The sequence below is a fragment of the Papaver somniferum genome, chromosome 8, assembly GCF_003573695.1.
Source record: "Papaver somniferum cultivar HN1 chromosome 8, ASM357369v1, whole genome shotgun sequence".
Classification (NCBI taxonomy): domain Eukaryota; kingdom Viridiplantae; phylum Streptophyta; class Magnoliopsida; order Ranunculales; family Papaveraceae; genus Papaver; species Papaver somniferum.
The window spans coordinates 96,221,217-96,246,950 of NC_039365.1; the positions used below are offsets into that span (position 1 = coordinate 96,221,217).

At 35.6% G+C, this 25,734-nt stretch overlaps 2 protein-coding genes and 2 long non-coding RNA genes across 4 annotated transcripts; 3 read left to right on the top strand and 1 right to left on the bottom strand.

Annotated features, from left to right (window-relative positions):
* Positions 1 to 4,911: 4,911 nt before the first annotated feature.
* Positions 4,912 to 5,592, top strand: LOC113305808 (SKP1-like protein 1A). The gene has a single exon (XM_026554808.1). The coding sequence runs from the start codon at positions 4,912 to 4,914 to the stop codon at positions 5,590 to 5,592; it is 681 nt and encodes a 226-aa protein (XP_026410593.1).
* A 1,581-nt stretch (positions 5,593 to 7,173) lies between these two features.
* On the bottom strand, positions 7,174 to 7,599 carry LOC113305809 (uncharacterized mitochondrial protein AtMg00240-like). Its single transcript, XM_026554809.1, has one exon. It carries the CDS (start codon positions 7,597 to 7,599, stop codon positions 7,174 to 7,176), a length of 426 nt encoding a protein of 141 aa, XP_026410594.1.
* A 12,140-nt stretch (positions 7,600 to 19,739) lies between these two features.
* On the top strand, positions 19,740 to 20,540 carry LOC113304070. The gene is made up of 3 exons (XR_003338029.1): positions 19,740 to 19,881; positions 20,005 to 20,213; positions 20,330 to 20,540. It is a non-coding gene; the product is annotated as an uncharacterized LOC113304070 (long non-coding RNA).
* An 849-nt stretch (positions 20,541 to 21,389) lies between these two features.
* Positions 21,390 to 24,075, top strand: LOC113302175. The gene is made up of 2 exons (XR_003336680.1): positions 21,390 to 21,818; positions 23,505 to 24,075. It is a non-coding gene; the product is annotated as an uncharacterized LOC113302175 (long non-coding RNA).
* Positions 24,076 to 25,734: the final 1,659 nt, after the last annotated feature.

Below are 25,734 nucleotides of genomic sequence, written 5' to 3' on the forward strand. Positions count from 1 at the left end.
TTATTGAGTCAGCCATATGACCGTTAGATAACATCTGAGTGAGCTGAATAGCCTTAGTGCTGAGTTAGATGATTGGGTAAAGTAGTGTACACGTGTATTTCTTTCCATGGTCGATTGACCCTGTACTCTTAGTCACTAGATTGGTAGGTGGGAAGATCTAACGGCTACTGTGGCTACCTGGGTGTGTGAACAATAATTGTTGTATTTATCTCTGTTGTTTTTGTTCGTTTTGGTAAGAAGAAAGAGAATCAATAAAATTTTAGGCTCATTCCTTTGGAAGAGTAGGTTATTGTGTGTGATTTTCAATCCTACTAATTGATTCATCACATAACTCTCTTAATTAGTTCTTTATATCTAGCGGTTGTGGTATTTGTCACCTTTTTCCATTACGGAGATATTAATAACCCTCTTAATTAGTTCTTCATCAATTAAAGAATACATGCACCTTTAAAAAAACTGAAAAAAAACAAATGTTACAACCATGTTTCAATCATAGAAAAGTAAAAAGAAATATTTAAAAAAAAAAATAAAGAGGGGAAAAAATCTTACATAACAATTATTCTTTTTAAAAATACGAAAAAATAATTAACATCTACTCATTGAATAATTTTCATAATCCTGCAAAAACAAATGACATTAGAGTTACAATGTAGAACAAACAATTTCTAGCATCCATACTCACCGATAATTTACTCTTACGTCATAAGCCTGATTTTAGTTTTAGCAATCGAATAAGCCTATTTTCATCAACTTACAAAAAAAAAAAAACACTAAAGTTACAATGAAGAAAAATAAAATTAGAATTACAAGTTTATTTTCCAATGAGACATTTAACCAATGGAAAGATGAATCTTGTTTTCATCGATATCATGAATATCTTTTCATCTGATTATTCCCGAGAACATTTGAGCATTCTTGATCATCAGATTTTAATGTCATGAGTGGTTTAATCAAGATCTGCAGCATAAACAAAAAGAAGATAAACTCAAACCAAAAGAAGAGCAAAAAAATAAAAAAGAATCCTGATCAAGCAATTGAAAATAGTGTGTACCCATATACATGTATAGAAACTAAATTGTGAAATGTATCTTCTACCAACATATACACGGGTTATCAGAAACCAGTCTTCTGCAGATTGTGGGATATGAAATCAAGTTATTGCTTTATCTTTGGGAGCACATCTTCAGATGGAATCAAGTTTTTTTTTTTGTTTGTAATCCACATCACAAAAAGAAAAAAAAAACTCAATGTTACAAAAAGTTCCGTCATAATTGCGCTAAAATTTAGCCCATGCATCAGATAATTAAGGTCTAAAGACTTATTTTGTTATGATATATTCATTGTTAGTACTAACCCGTGCTCAAAAGTAAGAGTTAAATGAATGTCGTGCTCAAGAATGAATAGCGCCGTGCTTAAAAAGGAAACGTTACAGCTCACTTTTCACTTTCTCTTTCTTTTGATTAGACTACAAACAAATCTCCTCCTCTATATATGATCGGAATCAGAGCTAATTTTAATTTGTTCACTTAATTTGCTTCTTTATTTACCCTTTATTACCCATAAATAAGATATAAAACCGTTCATGACATAAGGTATGCATGGACAAAACGAATTCTCCTTTATGATCAACCCATAGTAACCCATTAAAAAACGTCAAAATAATTGAATGTGTCACTAATTATAATTAAGCAATGAACATGTATAAATAGAGGGTCGTGTTTCTTCAACCACACATATTCACTTATTCACTCATTTCTAACTCATTCCCAACTTTTTGCTTAAGAGTATCAACATGTCAAAAATGATTAGCTGCAGCCCCACAAAAACCGTTGTCCAAAACGTTTTTACTTCCTTTTCGAGAATGCATAATTGCAATGAAAACAAACCTGCAGTACTCAGATTTCGTGTTGCAAGAAAATGGGAAGATGTCGATTTCATGGCGACCAACGAAGTCACTACTTTGAATTCACTAATGATTGACGAAAACGTGAGTATATTGTTATTTCGATTCGAATGAAACTATATAGATCCTTTATTAAATATTTTCTAGGGACGATGTCGTGCACGATATCTCCATGTGTAGGATGTAAAGATTGATTAGAATGCATGATTAATATATTTTTTTTTAAATAAAACTATGGTGTACGACATGTGAATAATTATATTTTGTGAAAATATGTTATTTCTAACATAGTTTTCAAGATAAAATTAATAACACGTAAGAATAATTATTTATCAAGGAAACTAGATAACAACTATACATCTTTTTATGTAGTAAAATGAATTGTTAATATGCCTCGCGTTATTAAATGGATTCACGATACAATTTTAAAGATATTACCTGTTAATCCAAATTTGCTCGATTTTATGTTGTTTTGGTTTGATTAATCAGAATAAAATAATTTAACACGATAAGACAATTTGACTAGCAAGATTTAATTTCAGTAATTACTTTCCAATCCATTGTACTTCGAAACAAATGTGAAGATTATTTATATAAGACTTCCCAATCTACAAGTTCATATGTGTAAAATTCAACCTCACAATATTTCGAAATATAATTATTAACTAGATAACTCTTTTCTTATTAGATATTTTACCAGAATTTTATTTTAATTTCATGCCATACCGTTATGGTACGGGTTATTTATAGAAATTAACAAAATTACATAGCATTTGGAATGGTTGTCTTATTTGTGTTTGATTGCAGATACTCCAAAGCTCTACACTTAAGATGAAATGAAGCCGAATGACATCGATCCTTCAGCAATTCTTTCACATGTTGACGGGAATTCGAGTTCATTTGGAAGGTATCTTCAACTTGCTGTTTTAAGATGTAATTCACAAAATTACATTGATTCTTAACTATTCTTTCACTAAAATGTAATTTACAAAACACACCATGTGGTGATTAAAACTATATTATTTTGTCGCAAATCTTTCATTCATTGATTTGGAGTGACAAATTGTCCCTCTATTTAACTGACCAGACAAATAAATTTATGTTGCAAATTTCGCATAGTTCATTTTTTTTTGTCAATCAAATATGAATTTGTATATTTGATGCCATACTTTGCAGGTTGATTCTGGAAAGCTTACACCCAATGTCAGATTTCAATAACCTTTTTGAGTGGATTATATTGTACCAGTCCAGTTTTTATTTTTTCTTTGGTGTTTGTTGTTTTTAAATAGCCTAACACTTCATTTTTATTACAATATTTATCCTAACTATTGACATTTTACACTTTATATGGTTGTTCTTAAAGATACCGGCCGATAATATTAAGTATATTGTGAGAATCTCCCGGGAGACATATTCCTGGACGGCCCACCACGGAGAAGAATGAATTCCTGTGAACCAAAGGAAAATGTTAATTCTAAATAAAATATCCCGATGAATTAGATATTTTCTTGGTTAATTCTGAATATTAAACATTTATAGTATAGTTGTACTCTGAATTTTAATGTTATAGAAAGTTACATGTCACCCCATAATCGCAACATAGAATGTTGTTTTTAACGGGATGGATAAATAGATATGTCAAGTCCAACATAAAACTAAATTAAATTATTTTAAGGTTCCGAATTATGCAAATAAATTAATGATTTTTGTTAGAGGGAGAGTAAAAATGGATTTGAGGAGTGCAAAAATCAGTATCGACTTATTAACTAGGCGATTTGGGTATTGAGCGTTGACTCCGACAATAATACCCTTAATAATACACGCTCATCTCACATGATCGCAACACTAACTCAACCAGATATAACCTGGGTTCGAAATCTAAAATTTAGAAATCAGAACTCCATCTTCTGCTTTCATTCCGGATGTTGCCTGATACAGTATTATGCTCAAATCATTGTTTAGTAATTGACCATTTTACCGTCATTCAGTAAGCACATACTACAGGCAGCCATCAATCTCCGATATGTATCATCCCACGCCAATCGAGATGAATTAATTGTTCTTGTTAAGCACTCTGTGGAATAGTGGTGTTTTAGTAAGAATTCTTTTCGCAATGTAAGCACTGGACAAGTGCTAGATGCAGGTGATTGGGTGTTTGTGTTGTATACGGAACAACCATGAACATTAAAAGAATACTAAAATTGGATTAAATTGCAAGCAAAACAGATATTTACTAGCATGAACAAATCATGCTTTTAACATATATAAGATTCTTGGTTCTCAAAATCTAATAACTCTATATCTACCATTGTGGATGAATTTTTTGGGGAAAGTTTTAAAGTCTTTATGATATTAGATGAGTGATAAACGACATTGAGTTTTAGGGTTTATTGGTGTTTATAATATCATAAAAGATGTATATATAACTATGATTTTATTTCCTGGGGTTAAATCGTAGATCTTGTCACCTGCGTTTAAATTTTAGAGTTTGGGTTAATACGCAATTAGGCTGGAGGGGTATTATTTTATGCGAAAAAACAAAAACTGATCCAATACATAAATCGGCCTAGTTAGCGAGTTGATACCGATTTTCGCACTCCTCAAATCCATTTTTGCTCTCCCTCTAACAAAAATCTAAATTAATATGTTCAATAGAATACTTTAATCACCCGCATAGCCCCAACACATAATGTTGTTTAATGGGCCGGGTGTGAGACAAATCATCCTTCAAAGTCTAACTTCGTAAGTTGGTATTAGGCCCGAGATCCAACTTGGATACAAACAAATTTTGCGTTTACCAAACACAGACAACTACCAAAAAAAAAGAAAACAAAAAGAAGAAGCAATCCTTCCTAATTCTAGCAGTCTTAGGTTTGTCACAAAGTCTATATATACATGAGAACAATAGCTTCGTTTTCTCACGTTCGATTTTTTCTTTTGTTGTTGTCTTCTTTTCTTTCTCTACTTACTAAAAATCATTGTTTTCCTTAAACTTTGGTCGATTGATCATGTCGACTTCAAAGACAGTATTAATAACCTTGAAGAGTGCTGATGGAGAAGATTTTGTGGTCCAAGAAGATATTGCTCTTCAATCTGTATTTGTTCAGAATTATATCAGAGACAAATGTGTTGTCGACAACACAATACCAATACCCCACATATCAAGCAAGGTTTTGGCTAAAGTTGTCGAATACTGCAAGAAACATGCTGAAAGTCCTCTGGGGGACGATGGTGAAACCGAGGAAGAAGGATTTAAGACCTGGGATGCTGAATTTGTTAACGTCGACTGGTATACATTTTTAGAAATTATCTTTGCAGCAAACTATCTGGGTATTAAAAATTTAGCGGATTTTGTTAATCAGACAGCTGCGACAATGATCATGACAATGTACGACAAAGTTAAAAAGACATTCCAGGTGATCGTGGATATTTTCAAGATGTTCGATAAAGTTTATAATTTTTTTAGAGCAAGACCTTCTGGTAGTATATTATGGGACAACGTATTGTTTCTTTTCAAGTGTTTAGCAGGGTTTATTGTTTTGTTAATTTTCATAGAGGCGTTTAAGGGTTTCTTGTATATCTCCTTCCTCTCTTTTCTTTTCTTTTATTATTTTGGGAGAATGTTTTTTAAAAGGGAAATCGCAATAGTACAACAGGGCATTAGGGAAGTGCCCCGATCTGATTCTTAACAGTATATTGTATTTCTTAATATGATTTCTTAATTTCTTAATTTGCAATAACTTGGAGTGAAAATTCAAAACTAAAGACTGATGTTTTGTATTGGAAAACAAATTCACTTATTAAGGACGATCATATGGCATTGCAAGGAATTTCAGTTCCAGACTCACTTTATCTCCGAACGTATTATGAGAAAAACGTGTGGTGTGCTTGAAAAAAAGTTCGCTTAAAAATTCAGAAAGTTTGGCAAGATTAAGTGCATTTAGTAAAACAAGGGATATGTGTAGCTAATTAAGACGTTTTTTTTCCAGTGCGGCAGCTAATTGGCCGACCTTTAGGGAGGCCTTCTATAGGATGGTAAAATGTAGTTTGTCAGTCACAAAGTTTGTACAAAAAAAATCAAAATTGGTTTTAATTTCATGAAAATTCAAGTTCAAATCCACATAATTAAACAAATTGATCATGAAATTCATTCATATAAAATCAAACCAACATATTTACAGTTTAAACTTGTTCCAAAAAACCATTAGATCGATTGTATGATTCGGATCCTAAACAAATTCTGTTTTCTGAAGGAAAAATAGGAACAGAACACTAACAGTAATTCGGACCTGACTCGGTTTAGAAGACGACGGGTATCCAGGTACGGACTTTGGACCAGAGGTAGAAAATTTCGACCCGTATTTGCAAAAAAAAAAAAGAAAAAAGAAAAATTCTTCCGCAGCAACAATCATAGCAGTATAGCACCAAATATCCCTAACTCTAATTTTGAAACAAAATTTTCAACGATAATGATAAAAAATTAGTTATCATTCTCTTATCCGACTCTGGATATGATTCTAATTAACTTAGCTATCATGATTCATGAATGCACCTGATTGAAAATGAGGATTGATGAAAGGTGTTTTCTTGAAGATAACCCATTGAAATTGAAAATTTCTCTTCATGGTGGCGGTGTTTGTGTAAGATCTGACAACTATTAGTCTACCTGCAATAAGAACTGATAGTGAAGAAGAAATCAAATAGAAGTTAAGAATGTTTATTGATACTTAAACTTCAGTTCCCAGTATTTAGAAAACAAAGAACAACACCTATTTATAGGTGTTTACAGAAAAACTAGCTAGTAGAAAACTAGCCAGTAATGCTAACAAATCGAAACAATTTCCCCTAAGTACTCGGTATAACAAAGACCAAGGACTGTGACTTATTCAAAACAGAAAGATAAAAACTTAGGTTATGTTTGAGATTAAATTCCAACAGCCTCCCTTAAGCTCAAACACTACAAATACCCATAAGCTTTTCACTTGTAAAATGCTTCAACCTTCAGTGGCTTAGTAAATATGTCTACAATTTGATTTTGTGACTCACAGAACTCCAGTTCAATCTCGATGTTCTTCACAAACTCTCGTATTTTATGAAACTTGATGTCGATGTGCTTGGTTCTTCCATGAAATACTGGATTTTTGGTTAAAGCTATTGCAGACTTGTTGTCACAAAATATCTTTGTTGTTGTTGCTTGAGTGATATTCAATGTTTCAAGTACACGCCGTAACCAAACATCTTGACATGCTGTAGCATTAGCTGCTATGTATTCAGCTTCGGCAGTAGAGAGAGCAACTTTGCTGCTTCTTCGATGACCAAGAGATTATGCCAAAACCCATAAGAAACAAGAAACCAGAAGTACTCTTTCGATCTAAATGATCACCCGCCCAATCAGTGTCCGCATATCCAAGCAGTTCAGAGTTATTAGATGATGCATAAAAAATACCATCAGCTTGTGTACCTTTTACGTAACGGAGAATCCGTTTTGCAGCTTGTAAATGAGCTTGACTAGGTGCCTCCATGAATCGACTAACTAGACCAAATCCAAATGAAATATCAGGCCTGGTTGCTGTTAAGTAGCGTAGACTCCCAACCAGTTGGCGATAATGTGTTTGATTCACTAACTCAGCATTATCTATCTGCTCCCACGGAATTCTAGCTTCTACCGGTGTCTTTATAGGAGTGCAAGAATCCATCTTAAACCTCTTCAACACATCAGCAACATACTTCTTTTGGGAAATGAATATGCCGTATATTCCTGCACAACTTCCAGTCCAAGAAAATAAGACATGAGACCCATGTCAGTCATCTCAAAATGACTAATCATAGCCTCCCTGAATTCAAATATCATACTTGAAATAGTTCCAGTAAAAATCAAGTCATCCACATACAAACAGAAAAAAAACATATCTCCATCTGCAGTAGTCTTGATATATAAAGTGGGTTTATATGGGCATTTCTGAAAACCATGTTGAAGAAAATAGGAATCGATACGAGTGTACCAGGCTCGCGGTGCTTGTTTGAGCCCATAGAGAGCTTTCTTCAACCTGAGTAATTTGTTTTCTTCACCTTTCTTAGCATAACCAAGTGGTTTGTCCACATAAACTTCCTCTTCAAGTACCCCATTAAGAAACGCAGATTTAACATCCGTTTGATGAATCTTCCATTTCTTTTGAGCTGCCAGGGAAATAACAAGACAAATAGTATCCATTTTAGCTATTGGTGCGAACACTTCGTAGTAGTCGATACCGGGCTTTTTCTTATAACCTTTCACACTCCCGTCAGGCTTGTACTTCGTCTTGTATACCCATTTAACTCCAATTGATTTCTTTTCTGGAGGAAGCGTGGTCAGCTCCCAAGTGCCATTCTTTTCAATTGAATGGATTTCATCATTCATTGCACGAACCCAACCTTCATCTTGTACTGCCTCTACATAAGTTATAGGATCACAATCTGCAAACAATGTAAAAATTACAAGTTCTTCGTCAGATTCATCATTATCATTTGTTACAATGTAATCCTGAAAACGGGTAGGGAGAGAACGAGTTCGTGTAGAGACACGAGTTGTTGGCACTTGTTCTGGAGAGGAATCAGTTTCAGAAATATTATGATCAGGTGTTGTAGGACTTTCCGGTGTTATAGGCACGAGTGATTTGATCTGTGGTTCTTCATTCTCCATGACATCTAACTCAATTCCCATTTGCACCTTTTCTGCACTTGTCCACTGCCATGCTTCGTCTTCAAAGAATTCAACGTCTCTACTAACAATAACAGCACCAGTAGTTCGATTGAACAACTTGTAACCCTTTGTTATATCACTGTAGCCAAGGAAGATGCACTTCTCACCCTTCACATCTAGCTTTTGTCGCTTTTCATCCGGTACATGAGCATATGAAATACATCCGAACACACGAAGAGCCACAACATCTGGTTTGTAACTGCTCCATGCTTCTTCAGGAGTCATGTCTGGAACACTTGTGGTAGGAAACCGGTTAAGAATATATCCAACACATGCAACTGCTTCAACCCAGAATAATTTTCGTAAGTTCTTGTAATGCAACATACTACGAGCCATTTCAACTGTATTCATATTCTTCCTTTCAGCGACACCATTTTGCTGTGGAGTATAACTGGCTGTGAGTTGGTGCCTAATTCCATGCATTCTACAAAAATCACCAAATGCCTTGGAGTTGTACTCTCCCCCTCTATCAGTGTGAAGTATCTTCAAACTGTTGTCACTTTGGTTCTCAACATGAACTTTAAAATTCTTAAATATTTCAAAAGCTTCAGACTTTTTCTTTAGAAAATAAATCCATGTCTTTTTACTGTAATCATCAATGAAAGTAAGGAAATAACGGTTACCTCCATGTGATAGAGTTTGCATTGGACCGCAAAGGTCTGAATGAATTATCTCCAACTGCCTTGTTGCTATGCGAGACATTCCTATTGGAAACGGATGTCTGTGCTGCTTGCCGATGATAAAACCTTCACATACTCGGTTAACTTCGTCCAACAATGGAAGCCCTGTAACCATTTCTTTCTTCGCCAATGAACGCAGACCATTAAAGTTAAGATGACGAAAACGAAAATGCCACAACCAATTGTCATCTAGGATGATGTTACTGAAAGCACACATAATTTCTGTTTTTATAGGCAAAGGAAATAAATGACTCTTAGTCATCTTGACGGTAGCAATCAACTCCTTCTTACGGTTTTCTATGGTACAAACACCATCTTCAACGATAAAACGAAGCCCATTCACAGATAATTGACCCATACTGAATAAATTCCTATGTAAGCTTGGTACATAAAAGACATCATGAATACAATGATGTGAATTATCTGTTAAAGCAATGAGCACTTTACCTTTACCCAGAATAGGAACCTTGGCTTTGTTTCGGAAGTTCACTACTCCTCGAACAGATTCATCAAGATGGGAAAATAACTCCTTATTGCCACACATATGATTACTGCAACCAGAATCCAAAAACCATGTATTGTTGCTTCCATCTTCTTCTTGTGAAACATTGCAAGCAAAAAACAACTTTTCTGGTTCCTCAATCTCCACAAAGTTCGCCTGCTCTGTCTTCTTTTTCGAATTTTTAAACCAACAATGATAGCTATAGTGTCCAGGTTTTCCACAGTGATAGTATTCTTTGGACTTATCTTCCTTGTGTGTAGGTTTACTTTTGCCTGGACTTGATGATGTTCCTTTGCTAGAGCTTTCCTTATTGGTGATAATGGCCTTGCTTTTCAAAGCATGTTCTAAAGAAGAACTTGTATTTCTTTGCTTCATCCTGTACTCATAGGCAGACAGTGAACCCTCTAATCCCTCAATGGTTAGAGTAGACATATCTTTTCCTTCTTCTATTGCAGCAACAACATAATCAAAATTTTCTGTTAGTGATCTCATGATCTTTTCAAAAACACGAGAATCAGCTAACTGTTCACCGTTAACCCTTAATTGATTCACAACAACTTGAACTCGAGAAAAATATTCAGAAATGGATTCAGATTCATTCATGGATAAAGTTTCGAATTCACCTCGTAAGGTTTGCAACCTTACACTTTTCACCTTGTCATCGCCTTTGTAAGCTTTATGCAAGATGTCCCACGCTTTCTTAAATGTTTTTGCAGCTGAAATCTTTTCAAAAACTGCATCGTCAAGGGCTTGGTGTATGAAGTACAAAGCTTTCTTGTCCTTCTTTCTGTTCTCTCTCAAATCATCCCTCTGGGCTTGAGGAAGAGCTGCACCAACTGCCGGATCATGTGCATCAAAGAATCCAGACTCAACAATCTCCGTAAGCTCCTGAAAACCAAACAAGACTTTCATCTGGATGCTCCATCGATCGTAATTCTTCCCACTGAACTGTGGAACTTGAGGCTGTATTGAATCCTTCATTGTAGCTTTTTATCAAACACCTAATCTGCAAGACTGTTCACAGCGGAAACTTAAAGATCGAGCACTAGCTCTCGATGCCAAATATAGGATCTGACAACTATTAGTCTACCTGCAATAAGAACTGATAGTGAAGAAGAAATCAAATAGAAGTTAAGAATGTTTATTGATACTTAAACTTCAGTTCTCAGTATTTAGAAAACAAAGAACAACACCTATTTATAGGTGTTTACAGAAAGACTAGCCAATAGAAAACTAGCCAGTAATGCTAACAAATCGAAACAATTTCTCCTAAGTACTCGGTATAACAAAGACCAAGGACTGTGACTTATTCAAAACAGAAAGATAAAAACTTAGCTTATGTTTGAGATTAAATTCCAACAGTTTGAAGATGTTGATCGAGTGCTGGAGAGTGATTTTTTGATGGTCGTATGATATAGGAGGAAGATAACGAGCTTCTTCCTTTTTAGGTAAAATAGTTGTTTTTACTTTTTAGGTTTTGGATGAGATTTGAGAATTATGTGATGATAATGACTATATTAGCCTTAAGCCTTACACTTGCCTTTCATGCAAGTATATAGAGAATAGAGCTGGTGCTTAGTTGTGCTATACAGCTGTCAAAAAAAGAAAATATGTAGATTTCATCTGTTCGTATATTCCCATTGTTGTGCAACTGGACGATTATCGTGATTCTTGTTTGCCACTTGCAACTTCGAAATTCTCTCGTGCTTTTTCTGTTATGCAGGCGACACTTCGGTTCCGCTCCGGGCCTCCGTAGACAAAAAAACAATGGCTAAAAAGTGGCTGGGAATTCTAGATCCAGTTTTTCGTCGGCCCCCACTGATGCAGTAATCTAGTTATACTAGGTTGGACGCTCGTGCTCTGCACGGACCTAGATATTTTGCAGAGAATAAGTATATTTTGTTAGGGGTGTCATTTTTGCAATAATTACAATAGCAGAATGCTAAAAAAATATATTATTAAAAAATAATTTGCAAAAATTACATCTTAAAATAATAAAATCTAAAAATTAAATAAAAGTTAAACCTAAAGTATATGAAATAGTGAAATTAATTAGAATAATGAAATTAAGCACCAAAAGAATTCAGTGTAGTCTTTCAAGCCTCGTTGTCGGATAGGATGACTACGACTTTGTTGTCTCTTTTTTTTTTCCAGTGGTTAAAATGTTAGCCCCTGAAAAAAGTAATTCAGCAAGGCCGTGTCTTAATCTATCCACTTTCATAATGAAATGCGAAAGCGTTCGTTGCATATAAACGTAGTAAATACAAAAACGCAAGAGTCTGTCAATAGAAGAGGATCAAAAAACACCGACATGAACAAAGAGCCACATCATCTTATTAGGAGGTTATAATAAAAGCTATAGAATATACTTTGTGTCTAATACCCCTCCTTAATTAACTTGTTGTATGCAGTTACCAATCTATTTCACTTGGAGTTTTTTTTTTCTAAAGCAGTTTCCTCCTAGCGATCCACTTTTTCATACAAAATGCATTGTACTTCTAGCACGTCGTCATAAAGAAACTACAAAGAAGACATATGATTTCTTTTTATCTTGTTATCACATTACAAAAAGAATAAAAGTGCAGCAAATATTAGGTGCAAAGATTCTGGAGCATATCCTATGGGTAGTCCCCAAATGGAGACTAACTCGCCCATATAAAGGATCCCTCACTCGTATAAACGAGTGAACCCAGTATGGACAAATAAGAAAATACACTACAAGGGAGACAATCTTCCATAAAGTAAAAAAAAAAAAATCAAAGTAGACGGGGGAAAGTTCCCCGTCCAAAAAAAAATGCAAAAACAAACTTTTAGACGGGGGATAGTTCCCCGTCCAACAAAAAAACCCAAAACAAAAACTACATAGACGGGGGAAAGTCCCCCGTCCAACAAAAAAACAACTAATAGACGGGGGATAGTCCCCCGTCCAAAATCAAACGCAAAAAAAAAAATTTAAACGGGGGACTATCCCCCGTTTACTACTAAAAAGAGCAAATTTTTTTGACGGGAGACTATCCCCCGTCTAGTGTTTCACTACCAATCACTCGTTCATTTGAACGAGTGCATGAACGTGTTTGGATGAAAAGGAGGCTAAACACTACCCATAAAAACCTCTAATTTGGTCTAATTGGTAGTGCACTCCTTCATTTGAAAGAGTGACATTACCCATAGGATTTTCTCTAATATAGGTAAATAACAGGTAAAAACTCCTCGCAGGCACTATCAATATGCTATGTGATTATAAAAACAATTACACTGTCAATCCTACTCATAGATATGGATTCAGGATTTCTAAAACCCATAACTATAATCTGTAATTGCATGGTGGCAACTAAACACGAGGGTTGCGCTCGTTGCGGGACTTAACCCAACACCTTAAGGCACGAGCTGACGACATCCAAATCTAAAATCCCAAATAAACCAACAACAACAAAAAACATATGAAATAAAGATATATTATTAACTTCCTCTTAGTACCGTTAGCAATACCAATAGCACCACTTGGAATGGTAAAAATTATTTTGTGCAAAACTTCTATTTTCTTTTTCGGTCCAAACTGCAGTAACACAAAGCTCAGCATTATCCATATTATCCATAGCAGAAAGAAACTTTGTACTAAGTTTTATTAGATATCTAGTTATAGCAGAGCATAAAAACCCAATTTTTGTAAATACAAAGCAGCAACCACATAGTAAACAAATTAAGCATGTTTTAAAAACCAAATTAAAATCAGGACAGCTGAATCAAAAATCAGTGCTACAAAATAAAAAATCAGAACCACATAGAACAGAAAACAGACATCATTAATTAGTAATTGGAAATCAAACCCTTTTGAGCTTTTTTATTAAGTAGGGTTGAAGTTCAAATCAAAAATCCTAGTTTCAATTATGAAAAGAAACCCATGGATCCAATTATTGGGGTTGTTTGATCAAAGAAATCGCCTCTACAATTTACCCATCGATTCAGAATAGAATCAGTGGTGACGGCGCAAAAAATAGATGAGAATGGAAAAGCGACGATAATTAAATTAGGATATATCGGTTTTGTTTAATACAATATAAAAAGAGAGAATGGAGAAGGAGAAGCAACGGTGAGGGGAATAAAGAGGAGGTAAGATCTCGAGTAAAAAAAAAAGAGAAGTGGGGTTGAAAATACCCAAGATTGGTGGTATGAAAAACGAATGATTCTTATTGGTCTACATATCATAGGTGGGGCCAGAAGCTCTAAGAAGAGAGCTTGAATCATCTTTTAACCACAACGGAGGAAAATCACCTGAAATCATATTATTATATCTAACTCTTTTAAAATCCTAACTCATATCTCGCTCCATGTTGAATGGTGAGCATCACCATTGAATTCCTACAATCGCTCAGAAAAGAGGGCCACAATCACTTAGAAAAGAGTTCTCATGTTAAACCTGGAGAGGACACTTGGCGAGACTCGATTGGTCAATGGATTATGATAACTTGGAGGAGATTCGATTAATATTTTAACTTTCGTTGCCATTAACCCTGAATCACATAACCAAACTCTCGTAACACCAATCTTTACAGGGATCGTAACTCATATCTGACATTAACCCTAATTCAAAATACTAAATCAAAATACCAATCGTTACAAAGATCTTTCGGTTTCCTTAACCTTCTATACATGAAATCATGGATCTTTAAAAGAGGTCAGTTAGGGTTTTTTTCATGTTCCTCGACTACTGAAAAGCGGCTGCCATATATGAAAACCCTAACCCTAACCATCCATTGATATACCTCTACCTGTTTTCTCCCTGTTTTACTCTCATTTTTCTTTCTCTTGATCTCTTTACTGGGTTTTTCGGGTTTTTCTTTTTGAGTATCATTCAACAAGGATGGTTGCAGGTAGGTTTTTTTCGTTATGCTTATTTTTCTTGATTCAATTAAGCTTTAATCATGGGTTTTTAAATTTGTAAACCCTAATTAATTTTTGTGCTTATGCGGTATTCTCTCTCTGTCTCTATCTGGTATCAAATTTTCGTTTATGTGTTTTCCTTCTAAAAACAATAATCATTACTATCGGTATTCTCTCTCTGTCTCTATCTGAGATCAAAGTTTCGTTTATGTGTTTTCCTTCTAAAAACAATAATCTTTACTATCGTATCTAGTCTATTTGAAAAGTGCCTAAATTAAGCATTAGTTTTGTATGAATGACATAGGGCTTCTTTTGTTGATTTTCGTGGAGTTATTTTGGATGAAAATAAAAAGTGGACTTTCGATAAAAAAAAACCACGAGTAAAAACATATTATTGACTCTCTGCATGATGTTTTGATAACAAAAAAGCTATTGCTACAACATAGTTTTATAAACTACTTGGTTTTGTCGTACCATTTCCCTAATATTTGTTGCGGTGCATGTTATGTATCATATGTAGGTACCGAATGTATCTATGTTCAACTTAGAAAGCACATTGTAGTTTCCAAGTAGACTAGATTGTGGTGCCCTTTTGTTCCTATTGAGAAGCATAGTTAGACCTTCATAATCTTATCTCATGTAGTTACCACAACATATTTGTTTTTACAGTTCTTTTCTGTCAATTTTCAGTATACACAAGTGGGGGATGCAGGTGGCAGTACCAGTTGCCAAAGCATTAGATTTTGCAATGGCACTATCTGTTAGAGGACTTTGCAGTGTAAAACCACTCATCAAGCTACCGGATAATTTCGCATTATGTATTGAGCCACTTCCTTTCTCAGTTGAAGACACAGAGTATAGGTGCATTATGGTGGTGCTTTTCAACGTCCCAATGTTTTCTTAAATGTCTTTTTTATATGCTTCTTCATATTATAATTGTTTATATTTTTCATGGCAGTTCAAGAGCATGATGAGTAGGATATCTCAGAAGTAGTTCAGCGAGACCAATGTTCATTTTGTTGTCAAATGGGAAAGTGCATATGAAGAACAGTTGACCCATAACTTATCAAAAGACATGATTTCATAAGAATGATTATACTCTCACTAAAACACATTATGAATTTTAGAGTTCTAGCAACTTTAATAAGATTACGAGAAAAATATTGTGATTCGAACTTATGAACCTTTAATTAGAATGTATGTTGTTTAGGGTTTTTGTGATTTGGATATGTAATGTTACCAACAATTTCAATTCAAAAACATGCTTGGAATGAGAAATCAAGTGTATGACGTGCTATGGATATTTCTGATGATGAATGAAAAGAAGAGTAGTTCTGTCATGTGAGCATATTTTTCTGTAATGATTTATCTTACTTATGGTACAAATAAACATATCACATCTTCAAAAAATGTAGGATTGATAACCTCCCCATTTCTTTGCTTTTGTTTTTCTTTATACGTGGTTTTATTTACGCTTTACAATGTCATTGTAGGTTGTAGGACGACCATACTTTCAATAAAATACATGGGATAAGTGCATCTAAATACCATGGGATGGATCTTGGATTCAAGGGAGTTATTTAGCTATGAAAAAAATAATTAAAGTATTGAAGTGTTGGTTGGTGTTGGTGAGTGTTGGAGGCACAACTAAGTTGATCCTCAGCTTAGAGGTATTAACTAAGTTGCTATCACAACTAAGTAATAAATGTGCAAACATTTCCAGGTAGTGTTGCTATCACACTTTTACATGATGTCTGCTGAATCCCGCGTCTTAGCAGTTCAGGAAAAAAGAAATTGTCATTGGGTTTTCTTCTCTCTTTATAAACCGTTTTATTTTATCTGCCGGTATACAACTTCCTCAAGCTTTAAGTGATGCTTACTCCCTGAACATGGATAAGAAGGATGTATTTGCAGTCATTTTTTACGGTGATGGATGGACAAATGCGGAACATTTTGAATGTGTGGTTGCTGATTTATTGCTGGGGTAGTTTGTTGTCACCCCCAAACTTAGGAAAATGTTAAAGTAGAGATTGAACTATCAAGGTATAGCCATGACAGACATTTATATAATACTGAGATGAAAATAATTGGTTTATTTATTCATTTTAGGTGATCCCAAGGAAATATATTTCTCTTTTGACAACATTATACAGATGATGTTTAAGAACAAAAATGTCACACAACTAAGAATTTAACACGGGTACTCAGGCTTAGTATAGTCGTAATTGCTCTCCTTAGAGCAACTGCAATGGACGAGTAAACCCAAATTTTCAGTCGAGTGGGCTGGCGTAGTGGGCGGATCATCGATCAAAATTTGATCAAAGAGTAAAATCCAGACCAAATTTGGTCTGCGATCAAGACCAAATCCAAATATAGTCGGGCGTTGATATAATCTCCGCTACACATCGGGCGTTGATATAATCTCCACCATTCATCGGGCGTTGATATAATATCAGCTACACAAGGGGCGTTGATATAATGTACGCCTGAAACGGGGCGTTGATATAATGTACGCCCGATGGGGCGTTGGTAAAGACAACGCCCGAAATGGCGCGTTGATATAATGTACGCCCCACTTTCACAAATTTATGAAACTTACATGGGGCGGGCTTTATACCTCCGCCCCATTATTTTCCTTTTTTTTTTTTTTTTTGTTTCTGAAGCGTTTGATATAATCTCCGCCCCACTCGCGCGTTATCTTTACCAACGCCCCACTCGGGCGTTATCTTTACCAACGCCTGATCCCAGGCGTAATGTTTATCAACGCGCGACCAAATATACTCTTTTCCCACTACGCTACATGACGGACTAAACCCAAATTTGGTCTTTTTTTTTAGTCTTTGGTCTTTGGTTATACTCGCACCACTGTGGACGCTCTTAGATTGTTAAATGTTGTTGCAGAGTTCTTGATGCAAGAGGTACACTATAACTTTCCAACAGCTTTAAACTGCATTAGTGTTACTGCTCTGTCGGAGGGAAAAGCTCATGTCTTTACCATGTTGGTGAAGATTCTAACGAGTATGTGTTAGTGTTACTGCTCTGTCGGAAGGAACTCTATAATGTTTGAGAAATTGCTGAGAATTAATGCCCAAACTTGGGTAAATTCCTGATAAATGCCCAAAATTGGGTAAAAAAAGTGATTACTGTAAAATTGTTTGTAGAAAGATCACTTGCATCTATAAAACAAAATGAGTATCGTCTCATTCGCATCTATATATCAAAATGAGCATCTCCTGGTGCCCGGAATGAGATCATCATATAATGCACGAGAACTGGAAAGCAATCTATGGTGAAGCAACAATACAGCAGAGTTAGCATATACCTCTAGAGGATTATTGTGTAATTTCCTGCAAGACAAACCAGTTTAAAAGATTTGAGTGCAAGGCTTTTGTCCAACTCTTCAGTGATTCTTCAAAGTGTTGCAGTTATTTCTGCTTTTCTTATTCTTATGAACTGGACTGCTTTCGGGGACTTTGAGATACGTGGGTTTGTCCGATCTCCAGATTAAATAAGTTATTGTTTGTCCAACACCTCAAACGGAATTAAAAATAAATAAAAAACAAAATCTTTTGTCCATCGTCTTTGTATTTAGACACTATATGCTCATGTATATATTGTACATACAAGTCACTTCTCTTAAATTCATTTCAATACTGTGATTGATTATACTACTCATGGACCTCAGGTTATACCAATCCGAGGGGTTCTAAAAAAAATAGAAAAGAACGAGCAACCGGGAGAGGCAAAGTCCAGCCACACCAAATCAAAAATGCATCACGCGACAATTAATGAAAAAATCTAAGCGACGGAGGAGATGCGAAGCCAAATCACACCAAATGAAAAATTATATGCGATGGGACGGGGAGAAGCCGTACAACGCGAAATCAAAAATACATCGGAACGGGGCGAGGCAAAGCCGAGCCACACCTAATCAAAAAGGATCGCGACGGGAGGAGCGAAGCCGATTCACACCAAATGAAAAATCGTATGTGATGGGGCGAGGCGAAGCCGAGCCACACCTAATCAAACATGGCTAAAAGAACAAAAATGCCCGAGCGTAGCTGTGTGTGCCCAGTGTAAATTAAGGTGTCCATGGGTCAATCCGCCAGTTCAATGTACCGGACTGAGCTGCCAGCCTAGACTGCCAGTCGTAACTGCAGTTGTGGGTTACAAGTCTTGGTAGTTATCTCATGTGCGAACTTTTCTCGTAAACCCTAATGGAAGATTCGAGAAAGTATTAGTCAATCTTTTCATAGGTTGGATAAGTAATGTGAGCGCAAAGATCTCAAGAGAGACTTATCTAGAGATTCAGCTAGCTTATAAAAGGAGAACAAAAATTCTCAACAAGATACGTGATCAAACCCTAAAAAATTCACCTGCAAATACTTGAAACTGACTTGAGCGTCAGAGTATTTGTTTTGCAGGTACCCCTCTCTGAGAGCTTGGAGAAGATAGCTACTGAGATCATCAAGTTCAGCTGAATTGTTGAGGTAAGATTTTTCTTGCGCAAACGGTATGGCGGACACAAAATCTAGTTATTATTAAATGACAACATCTAATTATTATTAAATGGTGACTGTGGTACTTATTACACAACTCCCAAATAAAATTAAAGGAAAAATATTGAAATGTCACGTGTGCATTAAATCGAAGAATGGATTGACTTCTACTATGTATTTTGACTTCTAAATCTCTTGATCGGTAATTGCTTCATCCGGTGCCGGATCCACAGGCCGGCGTTAAGTTCCCTCCAAACAAACTGCCAACTAGTCTTTTGACTTTTTTTTTTGAAGCAGTCTTTTGACTACTCTTTTTCTTCTAATCATTTTTCTATTAAGGCCATTCCCATTCTTGCGCTCCAAATCCTGAAAATCCCTCGTTCTGTCTCTGAAATCGAAGAAAGAAGAGTACTTACAAAGCTGCATTAATTATTTGATTACTCATTGTTTGACTTTAAATAACGGAATGGGATGAAAGACGCGGCACTATAAAGTATCAGAATCCAGAACATGTTGATCAATTGCCAAAATCTAACCGTATTCGTTCTTTTTATTTCGTGAAATATCGGATATATCAAAATCGTGAGCTAGAAACCAAAATTCATCAGGCAAAAGAGCAGATAAAAATTTTGGACCAAACTTGCACACTGATTCGCGGAACAATAGAACAAAAAAAGGTACACTCACGAGTAACCACATGTATTTTCATAAAACAGTAGGTAAATATGTTGTCGCATGTAAGAGTCGCAAGACTACTAACTAATTTTGAGATTTTCTAATTTCTGAATTTTTGAGCTCAGCTTAATGATGATGAGAATAGAGCAGAGTTGAGGTGGCAGTTGTTTGATTTAGCTCGTGAAGAAGACAGATACAAGAATGTCATAAATGAGAAAAGGACTAAAAAAACTACAAACAGCAGGCTGATATTGGGGAACTCCGGGCCAGATTCGATACAAGCCGGGAGAAGGGTGATGATAGATGCTCATCGGAGAGAGAGCTTAATCACCGTGTAAGTTAAACTGGAAAAGCTATTTTTTTTGTTTGCTTTTCCATTTTTAATTAGAGTTCGTAGTTGTCGGTCAAAAAAGAAAATTAGACTTCGTAGTTGATAGCTGTTCAAAACAGGTCCTTAGGTTGCATTTTCGGACACGATGTGCAAAAAACACGTTCACTGAGGAGAAACAGCTTCTTAAAAAGATTAAACAGCTTGAAGAGACTAGACAGGAAATTGTTGTCAGTGATGCCTTGAAACAGAAACGTTTTAATGATTCAATGGAGTGGGTTAACCGCCCAATCTATCCTGACCGGTATAGTTGTAATTCTTTCCCGTAAACAAAAAAATGTAAGTTTTTGCAGCTTTTGTTCATAAATATGATTTGCTTTTTTTGTTCTAAACCAACAACAAAACCGATTTTGATTTCGTAAATCACTAATTTGTAGCTGAAGGAGATGGATTTGGATAAATTAAAAAGGGAAAAGCAAGTCTTTAGTGCAAGAGTTCAGAATGTCGAGGGAAAGTGGAAATCTATGAATAACGAGATTACTTCTTTGGAACTTAAATTGGCAAGGGCAGTCAAAAAGACGGACTTCGAAAGAAAAAATGTTGGTGAAACTGAAAGAACAGCGAAGTGAAGAGGTATGATGGTTTCTATCCTGTACAAAAAAATAAAAAATAACAAAATTATTTAATTTCTGACGGTGCCATTTGGGATCATGATTTACTTATAAGCTTCTTAACCTCCAACTTATCTTCCTCAATTTCCTGCATGTTATTTGTTTTACTGATTGGTATTTTGATTTTATCTTGCATTATTGCATCAAAAGAGGGTTCTAAGCTAGAGTGGCTTACTTTGCTTTGTTTGGTTCAACATCCTCTTATTTTTCTTACAAATGTACGATTTGGTCTCATCCTCTGATGAGGAGCTGGCACCAGTGGCATTTTGTTAATATTCTAATCCCACTGCCAGTGGGATCGGGTATGATACCGCAGATATTTGAAACCTTTATTTCTGTTCCAAATTAGTGACGCCAGAAACTGTCACTTAATATATATTAGGAGCGACAAAAATGTATTATCGGCTTTAAAAAGATTATGCTTAGCCCCCACCGTTTGCAACGGTCATCTAGTTTATGTACTGCCTCAATCTTTTTTTTATATGTTAATAACTTTGGCGCATTTGACTTTTTTCCCGAGGTGATCACTTTATTGTTGATGCTTTACAGAATCTCAATTACAATTTATAATACTACGAGTACAAATCACTTCTAAAGATTGTGAGAAAGCTGGTTGCAAATAAGAATATAGTGTGGACCAAACATGAAATGTTTTTTTGTAAACTAGGATTATTTTTGCTCTGCAACTCGGATGAACCAGTCACACCAAAAACAACCATTAACAACCTTTATCCATCAGAAAAACCGTTTTGGTTAAACCAATCAACAAGATGAAACCAACAATTCACACATGATGAAATAAAGAATTGAATTTGTCAAACTACTAGAAGTGTGTTTTTCGTCTTGCAATTTAGTTTGAGTGGAATCAAACTATCTCCAATCAGCAAGAGAGGATGCCCTAGATTGAGTTTGGATTTCAATTCTCAACCAGGTTCTAACTGTGAGTTTTGTTTGTTTACTTTGGTTTCCTTGCTATATTTAATCACTCTCTGATTGATATTTGGAGTTCATCGTTGTTGATTAATTTATTGGTATAGCCACTGTTGCAAATCGGTTTTGCTTATCCCCTGAGTATCTTTGCTCATTTTAAAGACGGGTTTAATCTAAAATCACCCCACAAGAGAAAAACTCTAGTTGAATTCTGGGAATCGTTTGTATTTTTACTATCTTATACCACCTTAATTCTCTATTTTCTGTCATGAAGAAGAAAAAATAGAAATTTTTTACTATGAACACGGATGATAATCTCTGGTTTATCGAGTCCTATTTAGATGCTGATTTCAAGAGGGAGCTAGACACATGTTCTTCTACAACCATCTACGGACATCATAGTCAAATGAATTCAAGAGGTTTTAGGATCTTATTCGCATATCACCACAAATTTCTAATCTTGCCGGAAGGTTCGATGTGTGATTTGAAACGTATTAGGAACTGGGTCAAGCTTTTTCACTTTGTCAAGAGAAAATTATTGGATCGAAATTCTGGAATCGGTCCTCTAAGTTCTCTCCTCCGATGTACTGATGGGTACCAACGTATCTACTGCTGCTATTCTCTGCTGCTGATAATCGAAATTCTGTAATCGGTCCTCTAAGCAAGATCCGCCAGCCTCAAACTGGATCTCCATCAAATATCTCTGTTGTTGATAGAGAGAAACCAAAAATCGGTTGTTTGAATGGGTTTGTGTCATCTCAAAAAATTTCAGTTGCGACTTGCGAGTCGACTAGCTAAAGACGTTGTCCCACCAACTGTGATGTGGACACCTGCATCCAATAATTCACCTGCAAATTCTACTGGCACGCGAAACCAAAAGAAGACAATGTCCCAGAGATAAAACAGATAAGTATGAGCTGTCAAACCTGACTCACCTGGCGGATAAAAAGTTCTCTGATACAACACCTTTAACTGTGGCGCGACTTTATACAATTAACACCCCAACTTCAAGCCACGTCTTACCAAAAAATAGTGTGTCGCACCGAGTAACTATTACATATGATAAAGTCAAGTCAGCGGTCAGTAAACCAATAAGTACTTCAGAGTTCAGCCAGTCAAAACTCAGTTACAACCCCGATTAAACCAATTCAAAGTCAACAACAACACGTCTCAAACACTAAAGAGAGATTCGCTGACGCCATATATGGAGAAATGCGAGATGTTGGCAGGAACCGACTCTCGCATGCAAAATTAGTAATGTCCAGAGGGGCTGTCAAAGGAAACACCAGGTTTTGACAGTCCTAATATGGCACGAACTCGTGCTTGACGCTTGGTCGTCTTATCTGTATATAAATAAGTGTGCTATTGCACCATATTCCAGTTGGTCTTTAGGTCTAGGTTTAGTTTTTGGTCTCTACCATGCATGGGTTCATTCTGTAGGCTCTGTTTACTCTCAGCTATTACGATACGACAACAACAACTCGGCTACACACCATCACCAGAGCATCACCCCCCACATAGGCAGCTTAGGTCAAGAAACAAAGACAATAGCCGATGCAACTTTGCCAACCAGTTTGAGAATGACCATAATCGTCAATTAGTATTTGCTTTTGTATTTGTTTTTTTTTTCATGTTTTTAGACAAGTTTATTAGTAGTACTAAGGATAATTTGGGATCCGTGAATCATCAACACCAGGTTTCCTTGATGCAAGTTTTACGTCAACAATTACAAAAGGTGCTCACAGAAGGTGGGGACAGGAGCGTCACACCACAGCACAACAGGAACAACTACCAATCCGCCAACCCCTCGGCTACAAAACCATCACCAACACCCATGGATCACTTCACTGTTCATACTCTGAAGTATCCTTCAAAATTACGGTTATTCTTGTGGATAGTCATTGAAGAAGGTTTCATAACATTCACACTCCGGATCGACCACCATCACACCATCAACAACTACTGGGCTAGTGGTAACTGTTGTGCTCTACACCAACTGTGGATTCAGACACCGGGATCAAGAAACAACAAAGATTGTGACGAAACTGGTAACATGGATTAAAACAAGAATCAAAGATCGCAGAAATATCCACGCTATCAAAGGGATAAGGTCTAATCGAACAAGACGGTCAGAAGTTAATGCTTATAATTGGGAATTAGTTATGCTTACGGTTTTGCTTAATTTACCCGATTGTAAAGACTGGGAATGCTACATTCCTAAACTATGTAACCCTTGAATTTCGAGCCTTTAAATAAAATTCTCTTTTCAAAAAAAAAAAAAAAAAAGAATATAGTCGCGCTGGAAGAACTATCATATAAAGAGGTTAGTTATGGTATTTGCCATATTTGTCCTGATGTTGTCAACCTCACTTATGGAAAACTTAGTAATTAACCACAATTATGATATTTTTATTAATTACATAATTAGGTTGAGAACTTCATGAGCCTATAGAGCATCAAAAGAGCTTTTAGGGATGATTACCTGAAAAGAACTACATCATACACCCCTCCACAACCATCAAATGAGTTAGATGGACTGCTAAGGAACCATTCAGATAAGCAACCTGCTTCAGACCAACCAATAACCACCAACTTTGGCATCACTTAAGGGAAGTGCATTATGCAAAATAAGATTTTGTTTCTTCAAAATACATGGCTGGAAGGTGCAAAATGGTTGGTCTGTTAGGTTTTGGGAAGATAGTTGGCTTTTCTCACAACCCGTCTCTCGTATTTTTCCAACTCTTTACTCTTCAACAAGATCCAAACTCAAGTTGGTAAGTGAAATTCTAGATGATAACTTCATTTCAGTTTTGCCGAAATTGCTTCTTCCTCGTTACCTATCTCTAGCAGCAAGGTTAGAACTCAATCTTGTTAAACACGCCCTACAGAATTCAACGTTTTAGATGATGGAAGTTTGTTCAGATGGACAACTAAAGGTTTATTCTTAGTCAGATTATGTTTTGAGAAATTGGTTCATTCATATGATAACATCGATGTGGATCGAAAAAAATAGTTTTCCTTATGATAAATTCGCTTTAATATGCCAACTGAAGGTACCACCAAATATTATTTTATTTCTGTGGTATTCGTTTCATGATAAACTACCAACAAGAGATAACCTGATTCGTAAAGGTTTGGATATTCCTTCTACATGTCTCTTTTGCAAAAAGGATGAGACTTCAGCACATTTGCTGCTACATTGTTTAACTGCTAGAGGTGTATGGACGTATTTCACTGAAGATCTTAACTGGTTCTTCACTACTCCAAGTTATGTTGAGTCCACTCTAATTTATTGGCAGTTGTTAAATGGTGGTACTCGCGAAAGAAATTTTTGGAACATTACTCCGCCAGCTATTCTTTGGTTGTGGAAAGCTAGAAACGATAGGGATTACAACAAAAAGTTTCAATCTTTGCCTCAGATAATTAATATCGTTAAATACACAGTCTATTCCTGGGCTTTCGAGTTTAAGTGGTTTGAAGACATTTCGTATCACCACGGTGATGGTTAATCGGAAGGATTTCTACTTCAAGCCTCTCTCTAGCTATATATATTTTTAGTTTTATTTTCTTTTCTTTGGTAAGCTTTTCTATTTAAACTTTTCTATTTTCTTTTGTACATTTCTTTCTTGGGTTGTGTTGATGGTGGAATTTTTATAAAAGGCAACATTTGTAAAATCGCATCTATCTGGTGGAAGAAATATAAAAATGTAGAAATTTTATATATTTATGGTCATTATCAGAAACATGAAGTATGTATCCCTATCTCATATTCCACGACATAACTAAGAATACAAACCCTATTAATATCTACAATTACTCTATACTGATCTTGTAGCCTCTCTAATACTAGAACTTCAACCACCTAAATATTAATATTTTATAAATATAATATCTGTACTGTATGACTCAGTACTGACTCTCTGTAT